The 16,859-nt window shown below is 44.2% G+C and overlaps 1 protein-coding gene across 3 annotated transcripts in view; it reads right to left on the reverse strand.

The window, feature by feature from the left end:
* The window catches only part of SHTN1 (shootin 1), a 237,435-nt gene that overhangs the window by 84,904 nt on the left and 135,672 nt on the right, over nt 1–16,859 (reverse strand). For all 3 annotated transcript variants that reach the window (XM_029610484.1, XM_029610482.1, XM_029610483.1), the window contains exons 7-8: nt 10,357–10,438; nt 2,332–2,426 (exon numbers count right to left, since the gene is read on the reverse strand). In XM_029610484.1, the coding sequence (XP_029466344.1) occupies nt 2,332–2,426; nt 10,357–10,438 (177 nt within the window). The remainder of the gene's footprint in view (nt 1–2,331; nt 2,427–10,356; nt 10,439–16,859) is intronic.

The following is a 16,859-nucleotide window of genomic DNA, read 5'->3' on the forward strand; positions in this document are numbered from 1 at the left end:
CTGGTGAAGAATCATCAGTCCAGGTATCGTAGGGATCAGCACCTGCCCCTCTAGGAGCCCGAAGGGGATGGGACAGTGGAATCCCTGAAGGTCCTGGTCTAGGCGCCGAAGGAATCAAAGGAATAATTGGACGCACCGATGAAGGCATCGAAGGCACTGCTGCAGGCATCGATGAATGGATCAGTGGCACAGACGGATGCAAAGGCATCGATGGATGGATCAGTGGCACTGACAGACTTATCGGCATCGATGGCTGAGGTATCGGTAGGACTCCCGATGGAGGGATGCGGAACCGTGTTTCTCCTCCTGATGACAAGGTAAACGGAGAGGGCACCGGAGCCATCGATGACCCGGGATCCATAGGTGGAAAAGCAGCAATGAGCGCTTCCATCCTTGAGAGCAGCGGTGCCATTGCTACCGGAATCGGGTCAGTGGTCGGTTCCACGATCGGTACCGGTGTCGGTGCCGAAGGAACTTGGAGTCGATGCATCGCCTTGTTGATGGCCTCCTGAACCAGCCGGTCCAGTTCTTCTCGGGACCTGGAGCAAGCAGCCCCGGCTCCAGAACAGAAGAAAGAGGCAGAGGCATAGCCGGAGGGACCACCTTTAAAGGCGGAGTCGTGGCTCCCAATCCCCTTTCGGGTGAGAGTTGCCTTGGTGACCCAGTCGCCGAAAAGATCAGTGCCTTTTCTGGGCGGGGTTTCTTCGACGGTGGCTCGGACGATGGCGAGGTCGATGATTTTGCTCCCTCGATGGTCCAAGACTTCCGATGTCTGTGGCGATGTTTCTCTCTACGATCCCCTCGGTCCTGAGGGGGAGTAGAGGTGGTTGAAGGCCGAGAAGTTGTTGATGCCAGACGGTCACCGGTTGATAATGGCACAAAGTTGATGTTGCCGGTTCTGACGACGTCAATGCAATAGATGGCGTCGGGGTTTGAGCACGGAAGAGAAGTTCCATCTTTTCCATTCTGGCCTTGCGACCTTTTGGTGTCATTAGGGCACATTTGGTGCAGGTCAGGACATCGAACTCACATCCAAGACACATTACACAGTCTTTATGAGGGTCTGATATGGACATGGTGTGATTGCAGTCCGGGCACTGACAGAACCCCGACGCCATGGCCATGAAAAATTTGAGCTGCGGTACAGTCGACGGCCAGTAGGCTGTGAGGGCCAAACTCGACAGGAATCGTAGAAAACTTACCGGAGTACCGCAGCTGGAAAAAATTGAAGGAGGGACCCCTGTGGGGTAAGAAAAATGATATTTCCGTGAGGAAAATTTCTGTCAGGAATCTGTGGAGCTCCTTAACCACGTGGCTACTGCTGCACGGAAAAAAGAAGACTGAAGGGGGACCCCTGCTGGCTGCAGGGTTGGTGCGATGCTGAGCATGCCCAGTAGGGGCCAGTCAAAGTTCTAGAAACTTTGACAAAAGTGTTCCGTGATTGGGCTCCATCCTGTGATGTCACCCATATGTGAGGACTACCATCCTGCTTGTCCTGTGAGAAAACTTCTTTATTTTAAAATACAGATTTGTGAATTGATAATTAATTTTGCAAGCCATTAAAATGAATGAGAGCAGGAAAGTACTGACCATCACGCTCTCAAACAAGCCATAGACGCTCTCTAACTCAGCCCGAATTCCCAACAGCCCCCAGAAATGCCCCAAGTATCCTAATATGAAACAGAAGAGGAAGGGGTTTACAATTATATAGATGGTGCTGTGAGACTGCACCGTTGTGTCCACAGACCAGTTTCCAGGACCACACCTACAACTCATCTGGTTTCGGCACTACAGAAGATTCAAGCTGCCCAGGTTTCTGATGAACTTCTCCTACTGCTTGCTGTTTATTCTTATCCTCCTCCATTTAGGCACTAGCTGTGGCACACAAATATGCTGCACACTCCAAGAAAAAAACACCTGGAAGAACCCCAGCGTATTCAGTGCTATACAGATTTAACCAAAACTCCAAGAAATCTGAATTATAGCAGGGCTTTCTGAGCTTGGATGAGTCCATAACAGAGCAAACTGAAAGATGCACGAGGAAACTTGACAGCCAGAGTGTAACAGGTAAAGAAACATTTAGGGATCTACTTTACTGTTCTGTGCACAATGGGCGATTAAAGCTTCCCTAGAGCCTATACTGATTCAGCAACCAAGAAGCACTGCATCAGCCATGCACCGGATACAACAGCAGCATCTTCCAGCAACTACTGGAATTGTATCGAAAGCCACATGCGACACACCTCCTTTCTGGTCTCCGTTTCTCTCCGACACAAAGATTTAGACCCCTTCACCCACCTCTGGGCTGCTCCTGGGAGCTGCAATACTTACCTCCTGTGCTACGGACTCTGCTTTCTTCCGCAAGTCTTTCTCCAACTCCAGATTCACCTGCAGCTCTTCATACTCCTCCACTGCCAGGACAGACACTATGAGAAGAGGCGGAGGACAGAGGCAGATCAAGGTCATGAAAACCAGTGCTGGAGGGATTAGATTCTAAGTTTTGGTGCCCGAAAACCAGTTGCTGAACTGCAAGCTAAAGTCCTCTCTGTTTACATTATTGCTCCAAAATATTAAAAGGACTGTGCCACTTCTATATAGCAGCTACCCTTTTCTATCATCTGAATGTAAATTGTGCATTTGTAAATAAAGATGTGTAATGGTGAATGGTCAAGTAGAGATGGAAAAGTGCACAGCCAGATTCCAATCACAGTCACGCATGCAAGCTCTGCACATCCCCAGTGGCTGAGCTTATTCAGAGTTAAGAGCATTCTAGATTAAGGAAGTTTGCTTTCCATAGACAGTGTTTTCCATAGATAACAGGATGAATTAGCTGTTACATGTAGATGATGCCATCCAGCGGCATCACCCACCCAGGGTTAAAGGGGCTCTTAGGAAAGATAAGGCCATTGCAGAAAGACTAAATGAATTCTTTGCTTCTGTGTGTACTGATGAGCATTTTGTGGAGATACCGGTTCCGGAAATGGTTTTCAAGGGTGATGAGTCAGTTGAACTAAACCAAATCACTGTGAACCTGGAAGATGTAGAAGGCCAGATTGACAAACTAAAGAGTAGCAAATCACCTGGACCGGATAGTATGCATCCTAGTATTATAAAGGAACTAAAAAATGAAATTTCTGATCTATTAGTTAAAATTTGTATTTATTTTATTTTATTTATTTGTGTGCTTTTATATACCGAGGTTTGGAGCAAGCCTTCACGCCGGTTTACATGTAAAACAATTTTTTACATTAAAGGTCATAACATTGAAACTAGTGCATTAACAGGTACAATTTGTTAACTTTTAACCTATCATTTGTCTCATTTGGCTCATCCCTGTCTCCTACCTTGTTTAACATTTATCTGTTACCCTTATGTGAACTCCTCACTAACCTCGATCTCAAACACTTCCTCTACGCCGACGATATTCAGGTCCTGATCCCCATCAAGGAGTCACTCGCAAAAACACTGTCTCACTGGGAAACCTGCCTCCAAAATATCAAACAGCTTCTCACAAGTCTCAACCTGATACTAAATTCATCAAAAACGGAACTTCTAATCATCACACCAGAAAACAGCTCCCTCACACACACTCATCCAACCTTACCAAACACTACACAAGTGAGAGACCTAGGAGTTCTAATTGACAATCACCTAAACCTGAAAGCCAACATCAACAAAAACACCAGAGACTGCTTTTATAAGCTCCAAGTGCTGAAAAGAATACGACCTCTCTTCCACACTCATGACTTTAGAACGATTCTACAATCAATCATTTTCGCAAAGCTGGACTATTGTAACACAATCATGCTTGGTCTCCCTTCATCACACACCAAACCATTGCAAATGGTCCAAAATGCCTCCGCCCGTATACTCACTAACACCAGGAGAAGAGAACACATAACACCTATCCTGATGGGCCTCCACTGGCTGCCTATCCACTTCAGAATAATCTACAAGGCCATTCTCACCATTTTCAAAAACATCCATCAATTAGCCCCAATCGATCTCCATATCCCCCTCCGATTACACCATCAACAAGACCGACAAGAGATGCTTACAAAGGATCACTTCAAGTACCTCCAGCCAAAACTACCAAACACATCACGCTTAGAGATCGGGCCTTCTCCACTGCCGGTCCAACTTTATGGAACTCCATTCCCCCGGATCTTAGAATGGAACCCAGCATTTCAACATTCAAGAAAAGACTCAAGACGTGGCTGTTCACGCAGGCCTTTCCTAACTCCAACATTACTTAACTCCCTTCAATCAACATACTTCGCTAGTAATAGCATTAATAGCCACCCCTTATAATGTTATTATATATATATATAATTATCTGATCTTCATTTTCCTTCTTACTCCAAGTTATTGATTCCCTGTTACATGTAACTGCTTTTCTGCACTATTGTTCAAATTATAAAGTTTATTTTAATTGCACCCCTGTTTCTTGTGAACCTGCATGATGGGACTATCGTCTTGAATGTTGGTATATAAAAAACTTAAATAAATAAATAAAATAAATTTGTTAACTTGTAACCTATCATTAAAATCATCCATTGTACCTGAAAACTGGAGGGTGGCCAATGTAACACCAATATTTAAAAAGGGCTTCAGGGGTGATCCGGGTAACTATAGACCAGTGAGTCTGACTTCAGTGCTGGGAAAAATAGTGAAAACTATTCTAAAGATCAAAATCATAGAGCATATAGAAAGACATGGTTTAATGGAACACAGTCAACATGGATTTACCCAAGGGAAGTCATGCCTAACAAATCTGCTTCATTTTTTTTTGAAGGGGTTAATAAACATGTGGATGAAGGTGAACCAGTAGATGTAGTGTATTTGGATTTTCACAAGGCATTTGACAAAGTCCCTCATGAGAGGCTTCTAAGAAAACTAAAAAGTCATGGGATAAGAGGCGATGTCCTTTCATGGATTACAAACTGGTTAAAAGATAGGAAACAGAGAGTAGGATTAAATGGTCAATTTTCTTTTTTTTGTATTTAAAGTTTTATTGAATGTACAAAATAACACCACTGTATAAACAATGAACGGCTCATTGAACAGGTCTAAATGGTCAATTTTCTCAGTGGAAAAGGGTAAACAGTGGAGTGCCTCAGGGATCTGTACTTGGACCGGTGCTTTTCACTATATATATATATAATCTGGAAAGGAATACGACGAGTGAGGTTGTCAAATTTGCAGATGATACAAAATTATTCAGAGTAGTTAAATCACAAGCAGACTGTGATACATTGCAGGAGAACCTTGCGAGACTGAAAGATTGGGCATCCAAATAGCAGATGAAATTTAATGTGGACAAGTGCAAGGTGTTGCATATAGGTAAAAATAATACTTGTTGTAGTTACACGATGTTAGGTTCCATATTAGGAGCTACCATCCAGGAAAAAGATCTAGGCATCATAGTGAATAATACTTTAAAATCATCGGCTCAGTGTGCTGCAGCAGTCAAAAAAGCAAACAGAATGTTAGGAATTATTAAGAAGGGAATGATTAATAAAACAGAAAATGTCATAATGCCTCTGTATCGCTCCATGGTGAGGCCGCACCTTGAATACTGTATACAATTCTGGTCGCTGCATCTCAAAAAAGATATAGTTGCGATGGAGAAGGTACAGAGAAGGGCGACCAAAATGATAAAAGGGATGAAATAGCTCCCCTGTGAGGAAAGGCTGAAGAGATTAGGGCTGTTCAGCTTGGAGAAGAGATGGCTGAGGGGGGGATATGATAGAGGTCTTTAAAATCATGAAAGGTCTAAAACGAGTAGATGTGAATCAGTTATTTACACTTTCGGATAACAAAAGGACTATGAGGCACACCATGAAGTCAGCAAGTAGCACATTTAAGACTAATCGAATAAAATTCTTTTTCACTCAACGCACAATTAAGCTCTTGAATTTGTTGCCAGAGGATGTGGTTAGTGCAGTTGGGTTAAAAAAGGTTTGGATAAGTTCTTGGAGGAGAAGTCCATTAACTGCTGTTAATCAAGTTGACTTAGGGAATGGCTTCTGCTATTACTAGCATCAGCTGTTATTCCGGTCCCATTGAGAGGGATTGTACTGCCATGATTTGTTCCTTAACTTGAGCTATTGTTTCTCTGAGCTTTTTGCCAAAAAGGTATGTCCACCAACTTTTAGTAGATATCCTCAAGTAGCCTACTGGCATTCAACCAAGCCAAACTACAATCTCCAGTGGAGTGTGTGGTGGTATCGAATGCCTCATAAATGGAAGGAATAAGATAGCGTATACATTCTTCAGCATCTAAGAGTAGCAGAAGATATGCAATTCTACCTTCACTGGCCAGAAGAAAAGGTTTCAATGTTTGCATACACTCATGTATATATTGAACCATGTAGAATTGGTGAGCAGAAACACGTGCATTAAGCATGGAGCTTTGAAACATCTTTTTGGCAAAATTGTCCAGCAGCCTGGGATCCTACCCTAGCAGAGTTTTTGAATATATCTTTGTTTTCTTGCTCTTTTAAAAACCAATTCCACTACTATTTCGCTAAGCAAAATTTATATTAATACAATTGAACAATGGTTGACTCGTAGTAGACTCAAACTAAATACTAAAGAAATTGAGATTGTACTGTTAAGTGTGATCGAAAACCCAGAAAACAGTCCACCATCTACAATTACAATTGGTAATGAACAAATAGAAATTAAAAGAGTTGCTCATAATCTTGGAATTCAATTAGACATTAACCTGTCATTAACACAACATATCTCAAAAACAGTAAAAAATTCATTCTTTAAATTACATATCTTAAAAAGATTAAAGCCATTGTTATTTAAATCAGATTTTCAAACAGTGCTTCAATCCATTATTTTTTTTGAATTGTATTACTGCAATGGCCTTTATTTAGGCCTACCTGAGTCTACAATAAAACCTTTGCAATTAATCCAAAATGCTGCAGCTCAGCTATTAACAGGTTCTTTAAGAAAACAGCATATCACACCCATCCTGTATAAATTTCACTGGCTTCCAATTAAGTCCAGAGTTAAGTACAAAATATTATCTCTAATACATTCTCTTATAAATAACCAAGATTCTATTTGGCTATGTACTGCACTGAGATTATATAAACCAACTAGAAATCTCAGATCAGCCAGTAAAAACCTGCTAGAGATCCCAACTGTTCGGCTCGCGAGACTAAACATCACAAGGGAAAGAGCTTTTTCTATAGCCGGCCCCATACTTTGGAATTCTCTTCAAAATGATTTAAGACAAATTTCAAATCACAAAGTTTAAAAAATCATTGAAAACTCATCTGTTTAAAGAGGCATATGCAGGTTTTGACCAATCGAACAACTTAATTAGCAGAAATTCTTGTTTCCATACATCAACTATGCTGTTATTTTTTGAGGAAAAGAAATTTTATTTATGCTATTTGATTTATTTTTCTTGACTATATCTTTGTTTTGTAAAACTGAAACATAGGGAAACTTTGGGAATTGTGCTAGAATAGGGTTTAAGTATAAATTGTAATTCTCTCCAACTATTCTATCTTTTGTTTATTTACTTTTATTTTATTATTTATTTTATTTTAATATTTTTTATTTTATTTACAATTTTATTTTTATCTTGAAATATTGTTTTCTTTAGTAAATTGTAAACCGTTTTGATCAATATTTATTGGGAAAGACAGTATAAAAATATTTTAAAATAAATAAATAAATACAACTGACTGATGGTGTAATTATATCAATTACAAGGTCAAGGGATTTTTGTACTCTGTACTTAAGGTTGAGTTTCCTTGTTACTGGGGCACAAGAGAGAGTTTTCCACATTTTGCAGGATACTATGAACCAGGATAGCTGCTGGCTCTGCAGGTATTTCCAGAATTTGGAGGAGACCCAAGACATTTGCACAAGGGTCTTTGACCTTACACACATTTACTCCAAACATTTTTCCCAACTTGTCCAGAAACCTGGAGTAAGAAAGGTCTTCCGATGGAGACAAATGCTCCGGAGGTTCTGGTCAGAGCAGATCTATGTCCATCCTTCTTCAAAGCTTGAAAGTAAGGGAAAACTAATCCAGGAGCTCTAATGTTGAAAATGGTGACAGAGGAGGGGTCCAGCCCTGATGTACATCCTCTGATTTGCTGGAGTCCATTGCAAATGAATGCTGAAGGCTAAAACCACCTCGTGGGGATTCTGATGAAATATCTGTATGAACATAAGAACATAAGAACATGCCATACTGAATCAGACCAAGGGTCCATCAAGCCCAGCATCCTATTTCCAACAGTGGCCAATCCAGGCCATAAGAACCTGGCAAGTACCCAAAAACTAAGTCTATTCTATGTAACCATTGCTAATGGCAGTGGCTATTCTCTAAGTGAACTCAATAGCAGGTAATGGACTTCTCCTCCAAGAACTTATCCAATCCTTTTTTAAACGCAGCTATACTAACTGCACTAACCACATCCTCTGGCAACAAATTCCAGAGTTTAATTGTCCGTTGAGTAAAAAAAGAACTTTCTCCGATTAGTTTTAAATGTGCCCCATGCTGAGGATACTAGGACTCCTTATGGAAGTAAAGGGGATTTCCTGGAAAGGAGAGGATGATAGGTGCCAACCTTATATTTTGCCACCAAAAAGGTAAAGAAATGTTTTGCTAATTCTGCTACTTGGTCAAGAGGCTGACATGCCCTCTGACCTGGTATGGGTGGTAGAATTTCCCATTCCAATACTAGAATCGAAATGCATACCCTCTGACTCTGCAGTATCTGGATCAGAGGCGGATTAGAGATGAGAGGAACCAATAATTTTGATGGTAACAGTGCTCTAGTAATTGGTGGTGGCAGGGCTATCTTGGCCGCACATTTAACTGTGTAGGGAGGTCTGCTGCATGCTGTATGGATTCTGATAATTTAATGGTCAAAGGCATCAAGAATCAAAATTCTGATGCTCGATACATCAAGGACATTTGCATCAACGGTGCCAATGGAGCCTTGTGTGTTGATGGTGCTGGTGCAATGTTTGCTGATAGCAGTTATGCTCCGTGCGCCAATGCACTTAAACCTCTGCAATTTCTTTTTGTCATTGGCTGTTCCAGTGTTTCCCGCAGACTGGTACCTTCAATGTATGTCAGCTTTTACTATTCAACCTTGAGGATCTAATTTGTTCTGCCAACAGCAAAGGAATTGAGGCTGCACTTCAGGAAGACCAACTGCAGTTTCTCTGAGGCTGAATGCAGTTCTTCCATTTTCAAGGCCCTTGATCTTCATTGTAACAGTTGATCTGGTCACGGTCTGGTTCCAAACAATGGTAGCAGAGGTCATATTCATCAGTGATGCATATTTTCCTTCCACAAACACAGTCTTTGAATCCACTGAAAGAGGCTTTTTTCTTGCTGGACATCCTGAAGAAAAAACTTCCTTTTTTTTTTTTTTTTAAAGTAGCTATGACATTTTTTTTATAGAAAACAGAGAGAGCTCGAGGTATATGTCTGTGCAGATGCTCGGACAAAAAATAAGATTGAGGGGGCTTACGAGGCAACACCCAAACCAGAATTCCCGCACATGCTCAGTACGCAAAAGCTCTACTAGCTAAAAAAAAAAAAAAAAAAAAAAAAAAAGAGAGGTCCGTTTGGTGCTGCCACCCACATGTAATGGTTAATTTAGCCCTGCTTATCGGCGGAAAACACTCAGGGCATGAGGCATCAGGAACTCAGTCTGTGCCTTCTCCCTGCACCTGGGGGATCAGAAAAGGAGAAAGGCAGGCAAAAAGAAACCAAAACACAGACCAATACACATCACAGTCTTTCTGCAAAGAGCTCCAGAGGACATGGAACATTCCTCTCACTCTGCAATGTAAAGGTCATGTCATATTCACAACTCCAGAAAGCCTTTTGGAGAATCTTGATTTACTGCACTACAGCACAAAGACCCTTTCTGTAGAGGGCCTGTGCATTCACCTGAACAGAGATAAACAAATGCTGACAATAAGTAGCAGTAAAGCTTTCTGTAGCAGTCATGAATAAGTGGCAATCTTCTCTCAGCTACTCACCATTCAAAGTCAGATTTTGCTCAGAAAATTCCTGCTGCAAACAGGCTTTATTGCTATTATCAACTTCTGATAGTATTATTCCCTTTCAAACACCTTACAAAAGATCTACATTTTTTTAAGACATCAGCAAAGCTGAACTGGAATTTAAAAAAGAAAAAAAAACCCCCACAACCATGCATGCTTCAGTTTATTCCAAACAACTTGGGCAACTGGAAATTAAACCTGCCCGCTACACATCCCTCAGCACAACGACCATGCGGGATTAAAGTGGCTCCCTCGCTTCCTAAACACAATATATTTCTGGAACGGGGGCAATACCTCGATTGCATTTCTCCAAGAGCTTTCTCTGCTCCAGAACTTCGGATGTGAGAATACCATTCTCCTGCTTTGCTTTATTTACCTGGAAATGAACACACAAAGAGCAATGCTGAAACTAATGGAACTATGTAAATCCATAAGAGATTATAAAAAGTTATTTTAGCATTGGTGAAATGTGCCCGCTAGGCAACACTGCATCTGGAAGTCTTTCATTTATTCCAGGGCATACAGTAGAGGTAGCAGCAGCAGCAGTGCGAGCCTATAACCCAACCATCCACAGCCACAGCTCTCTCTCTCTCTCTCTCTCACACACACACACACACACACACTGCCCCACTACAGAATAGGAACAGCACAGACTGCAGCAATACAAACTTCTCTCTCTCTCTCTTACACACACACACTGCCCCACTACAGAATAGGAACAGCACAGACTGCAGCAATACAAACTTCTCTCTCTCTCTCTCTTACACACACACACTGCCCCACTACAGAATAGGAACAGCACAGACTGCAGCAATACAAACTTCTCTCGCTCTCTCACTTACACACACACACACACACACACACACTACCCCACTACAGAATAGGAACAGCACAGACTGCAGCAATACAAACTTCTCTCTCTCTTACACACACACACACACACACACACAGCCCCACCACAGAATAGGAACAGCACAGACTGCAGCAATACAAATTTCTCTCTCTCTCTCTCTTACACACACACACACACTGCCCCACTACAGAATAGGAACAGCACAGACTGCAGCAATAAAAACTTCTCTCTCTTACACACACACACACACACACACACACACACACTGCCCCACTACAGAATAGGAACAGCACAGACTGCAGCAATACAAACTTCTCTCTCTCTTACACACACATACTGCCCCACTACAGAATAGGAACAGCACAGACTGCAGCAATAAAAACTTCCCTCTCTCTCTCTTACACACACACACACACACATACTGCCCCACTACAGAATAGGAACAGCACAGACTGCAGCAATACAAACTTCCCTCTCTCTCTTACACACACACACTGCCCCACCACAGAATAGGAACAGCACAGACTGCAGCAATAAAAACTTCTCTCTCTTACACACACACACACACTGCCCCACTACAGAATAGGAACAGCACAGACTGCAGCAATACAAACTTCTCTCTCTCTCTTACACACATACACTGCCCCACTACAGAATAGGAACAGCACAGACTGCAGCAATACAAACTTCTCTCTCTCTCTCTCTTACACACACACACACACACACACTGCCCCACTACAGAATAGGAACAGCACAGACTGCAGCAATACAAACTTCTCTCTCTCTTACACACACATACTGCCCCACTACAGAATAGGAACAGCACAGACTGCAGCAATACAAACTTCTCTTTCTCTTACTTACTTACACACACACACACACTGCCCCACTACAGAATAGGAACAGCACAGACTGCAGCAATACAAACTTCTCTCTCTCTCTCTCTTACACACACACACTGCCCCACTACAGAATAGGAACAGCACAGACTGCAGCAATACAAACTTCTCTCTCTCTTACACACACATACTGCCCCACTACAGAATAGGAACAGCACAGACTGCAGCAATAAAAACTTCCCTCTCTCTCTCTTACACATACACACACACACACATACTGCCCCACTACAGAATAGGAACAGCACAGACTGCAGCAATACAAACTTCCCTCTCTCTCTTACACACACACACTGCCCCACCACAGAATAGGAACAGCACAGACTGCAGCAATACAAATTTCTCTCTCTCTCTCTCTTTTACACACACACACACACACACACACACACACACACACTGCCCCACTACAGAATAGGAACAGCACAGACTGCAGCAATACAAACTTCTCTCTCTCTTACTTACTTACACACACACTGCCCCACTACAGAATAGGAACAGCACAGACTGCAGCAATACAAACTTCTCTCTCTTTTACACACACATACTGCCCCACTACAGAATAGGAACAGCACAGACTGCAGCAATAAAAACTTCCCTCTCTCTCTCTTACACAAACACACACACACACAAACACTGCCCCACTACAGAATAGGAACAGCACAGACTGCAGCAATACAAACTTCTCTCTCTCTTACTTACTTACACACACACTGCCCCACTACAGAATAGGAACAGCACAGACTGCAGCAATACAAACTTCTCTCTCTCTTACTTACTTACACACACACTGCCCCACTACAGAATAGGAACAGCACAGACTGCAGCAATACAAACTTCCCTCTCTCTTACACACAAACACTGCCCCACTACAGAATAGGAACAGCACAGACTGCAGCAATACAAACTTCCCTCTCTCTCTTACACACACACACACACACACACACACACTGCCCCACTACAGAATAGGAACAGCACAGACTGCAGCAATACAAACTTCCCTCTCTCTTACACACACACACACACACTGCCCCACTACAGAATAGGAACAGCACAGACTGCAGCAATACAAACTTCTCTCTCTCTTACACACACACACACTGCCCCACTACAGAATAGGAACAGCACAGACTGCAGCAATACAAACTTCTCTCTCTCTCTTACACACACACAAACTGCCCCACTACAGAATAGGAACAGCACAGACTGCAGCAATAGAAACGTCTCCCTCTCTCTCTTACACACACTGCCCCTCTACAGAATAGGAACAGCACAGACTGCAGCAATACAAACTTCCCTCTCTCTCTTACACACACACACACACACACACTGCTCCACTACAGAATAGGAACAGCACAGACTGCAGCAATAAAACCATCTCTCTCTCTTACACACACACACACACACACACACACAGCCCCACTACAGAATAGGAACAGCACAGACTGCAGCAATACAAACTTCCCTCTCTCTCTTACACACACACACTGCCCCACTACAGAATAGGAACAGCACAGACTGCAGCAATACAAACTTCCCTCTCTCTCTTACACACACACACACACACTGCCCCTCTACAGAATAGGAACAGCACAGACTGCAGCAATACAAACTTCCCTCTCTCTCTTACACACACACACACACACTGCCCCACTACAGAATAGGAACAGCACAGACTGCAGCAATAAAAACTTCTCTCTCTCTTACACACACACACACACACGCACACACTGCCCCACTACAGAATAGGAACAGCACAGACTGCAGCAATAAAAACTTCTCTCTCTCTTACACACACACACACACACACACACACTGCCCCACTACAGAATAGGAACAGCACAGACTGCAGCAATAAAAACTTCTCTCTCTCTCTCTTACACACACACACACACGGCCCCACTACAGAATAGGAACAGCACAGACTGCAGCAATAAAAACTTCTCTCTCTCTCTCTTACACACACACACACTGCCCCACTACAGAATAGGAACAGCACAGACTGCAGCAATACAAACTTCCCTCTCTCTCTTACACACACACACACGGCCCCACTACAGAATAGGAACAGCACAGACTGCAGCAATACAAACTTCTCTCTCCCTTACTAACTTACACACACACACACACACACACACACACACACACACTGCCCCACTACAGAGCAGGAACAGCACAGGCAGCATCAGTGCAAGATTCCTCCCCCCCCAACCACACACAGAGCAGGAACAGCACAGGCAGCAGCAGTGCAAGCTTCCCTCGTACACATACAAACCCCACAGAGCAGGAACCGCACAGGCAGCAGCAGGGCAAGCTTCCCTCACACACTGCCCCACCACAGAACAGGTACAGCACAGGCAGCAGCAGTGCAAGCTTCCCTCACACACACACACTGCCCCACCACAGGACAGGTAGAGCACGGGCAGCAGCAGTGCAAGCTTCCCTCACACACACACTGCCCCACCACAGAACAGGTACAGCACAGGCAGCAGCAGTGCAAGCTTCCCTCACACACACACACTGCCCCACCACAGAACAGGTACAGCACAGGCAGCAGCAGTGCAAGCTTCCCTCACACACACACACTGCCCCACCACAGAACAGGTACAGCACAGGCAGCAGCAGTGCAAGCTTCCCTCACACGCACACAAACCCCACAGAGCAGAAACAGCACAGGCAGCAGCAGTGCAAGCTTCCCTCACGCACACACAAACCCCACAGAGCAGGAACAGCACAGGCAGCAGCAGTGCAAGCTTCCCTCGTGTGCGCACAAACCCCACAGAGCAGGAACAGCACAGGCAGCAGCAGTGCAAGCTTCCCTCGTGTGCGCACAAACCCCACAGAGCAGGAACAGCACAGGCAGCAGCAGTGCAAGCTTCCCTCACACGCACACAAACCCCACAGAGCAGAAACAGCACAGGCAGCAGCAGTGCAAGCGTCCCTCGTACGCACACAAACCCCACAGAGCAGGAACCGCACAGGCAGCAGCAGGGCAAGCTTCCCTCGTACGCACACAAACCCCACAGAGCAGGAACAGCAAAGGCAGCAGCAGTGCAAGCTTCCCTCGTACGCACACAAACCCCACAGAGCAGGAACAGCACAGGCAGCAGCAGTGCAAGCTTCCCTCACACGCACACAAACCCCACAGAGCAGGAACCGCACAGGCAGCAGCAGGGCAAGCTTCCCTCGTGTGCGCGCAAACCCCACAGAGCAGGAACCCCACAGGCAGCAGCAGTGCAAGCTTCCCTCGTGTGCGCGCAAACCCCACAGAGCAGGAACAGCACAGGCAGCAGCAGTGCAAGCTTCCCTCACACGCACACAAACCCCACAGAGCAGAAACAGCACAGGCGGCAGCAGTGCAAGCTTCCCTACACAAATTTCAATGTCCTGCCCATTCGATCACTGATTTCTAGACAGACTGCAGATTGTGCTGCCAATTAGGACAGCAACTTCAAGCACACAGACAGCTGCTGACCATGTCACAGGGTCCATCCAAATAAATAAATAAATAAAATGCAAGCTGCCTCAGAAAGGAATAACCTTTGGTCCCTTTCAGAGATGGGATTCGTTGTACTTATCTGTTGTACAGAGCCCATGTAAGAGGTACAGAAACAGAGCACCTATCTAGTCTGTGTACAGTAAATGGGACGATAATTCTAGGTTATGGCCTTGGTCTGACCCAGCATGGCAATTTCTTATATTCTAATGTTCTTAATTTCGATAAAGGTTATACAGTCTAGTCAGCTGAAACCCTCAGAAAGCCATCAAATCAGGGCTATGCTTAAGATTTTGGGGCACACAGACAGAGTAGCCAGCACATGGTCCTAAAGCAAGCAGATACTGGCCTAGATATTGGGCACCTTTAAAATCTGGCTATTGCTCATGCTGCCTATGCCTAAACCTGGGCTTGCATCCAATTAGAATCCAAATTGCACCTTCCCCTTTATTTATTGGCAGTGCTTCAAAAAACAAATGGCTATAAAAATACCCCAATTATCACCACATGGTTGAACCAATTACCGAAAAAACAACTCTGCACCCATCCTCAGACTGTCCTGCAGATTGGAATCCTTAGGCTCTCCTGTCATTCTCTCTCAATTATTCTGTTATGTAATGAGGAGGTCTCGGTTTGTCTTCTTAACACATTACCATGCACGTGCGGGATAATACTGTCCTTTGCCTCTTGGGGTCCACACAGCTCTTTTCATCACGCGTACTGAGGAGGGGTTCACAGCTGTCCTCCTCAGACGAGTCCCCATCCTGCCCACACACGTCATCCACCCAAAGACCAAGAAAGCAAAATGTAAAAGAAAAAGATGCATTTTGAGTGCCACCGTTTCATTGCTTCAAGGCTTAAAAGCAAGGCCACTGCTATTCATTTCTGAGATAAGTAGCCTGTAAGCACACCAAGAGAGACTTGCGCGTCAGCAGATTCTGCCTCAGGAAAAGAGGGAAACCCCTCACTTGAGCAGGACTAAAGAATGCATGGTGAAGACTGCTTCCACTGGAAAATGTCCTTGGCATGCGTGAGGCCTGTCAGACCATCACAAAACACAGCCAGCAAGCCCCGAAGCCACTGCTGGAGCTGGACAATGCAAGGTTCCTCCCCAGTCCTCGCCTGCATGCACCTCCTCGGCTCCCAAAGTTGCTAGTGAAACGTGGTTAAAGCACAGCGCTCGGCTAAGCCCAGGGCTATATTTAGAAGCCATTGTTGAGACACAAAGAAATGGAGACTGCCCTTCCTAAGTACGACATTCCTTCTTCTGATAGCCCTCCACGGCTTTGGAAGCACTTAACGGCGTTGCTAAGGGACTGGTTCCCTAGCTGGGAGGCAGTGCTGCGATGCAGGAAAGCAGAACTCCAGGGTCCGATTGGCATGAGGGCAGGCTGGGGTCCAGATGCGACAATGCATCAGGTCTCGTAATTCTAACCGATGGTATGATTCAGCTTGGTCTCTAAGAAATATTTAAAGGCTCCCAATGAAGTGCAGTTTCAACCATTTCATCTCATATCATGAATATAACCAGCAGAATTACCTGTTTTTTTGTGCT

Source organism: Rhinatrema bivittatum, chromosome 7 (assembly GCF_901001135.1).
Source record: "Rhinatrema bivittatum chromosome 7, aRhiBiv1.1, whole genome shotgun sequence".
Taxonomy (NCBI): domain Eukaryota; kingdom Metazoa; phylum Chordata; class Amphibia; order Gymnophiona; family Rhinatrematidae; genus Rhinatrema; species Rhinatrema bivittatum.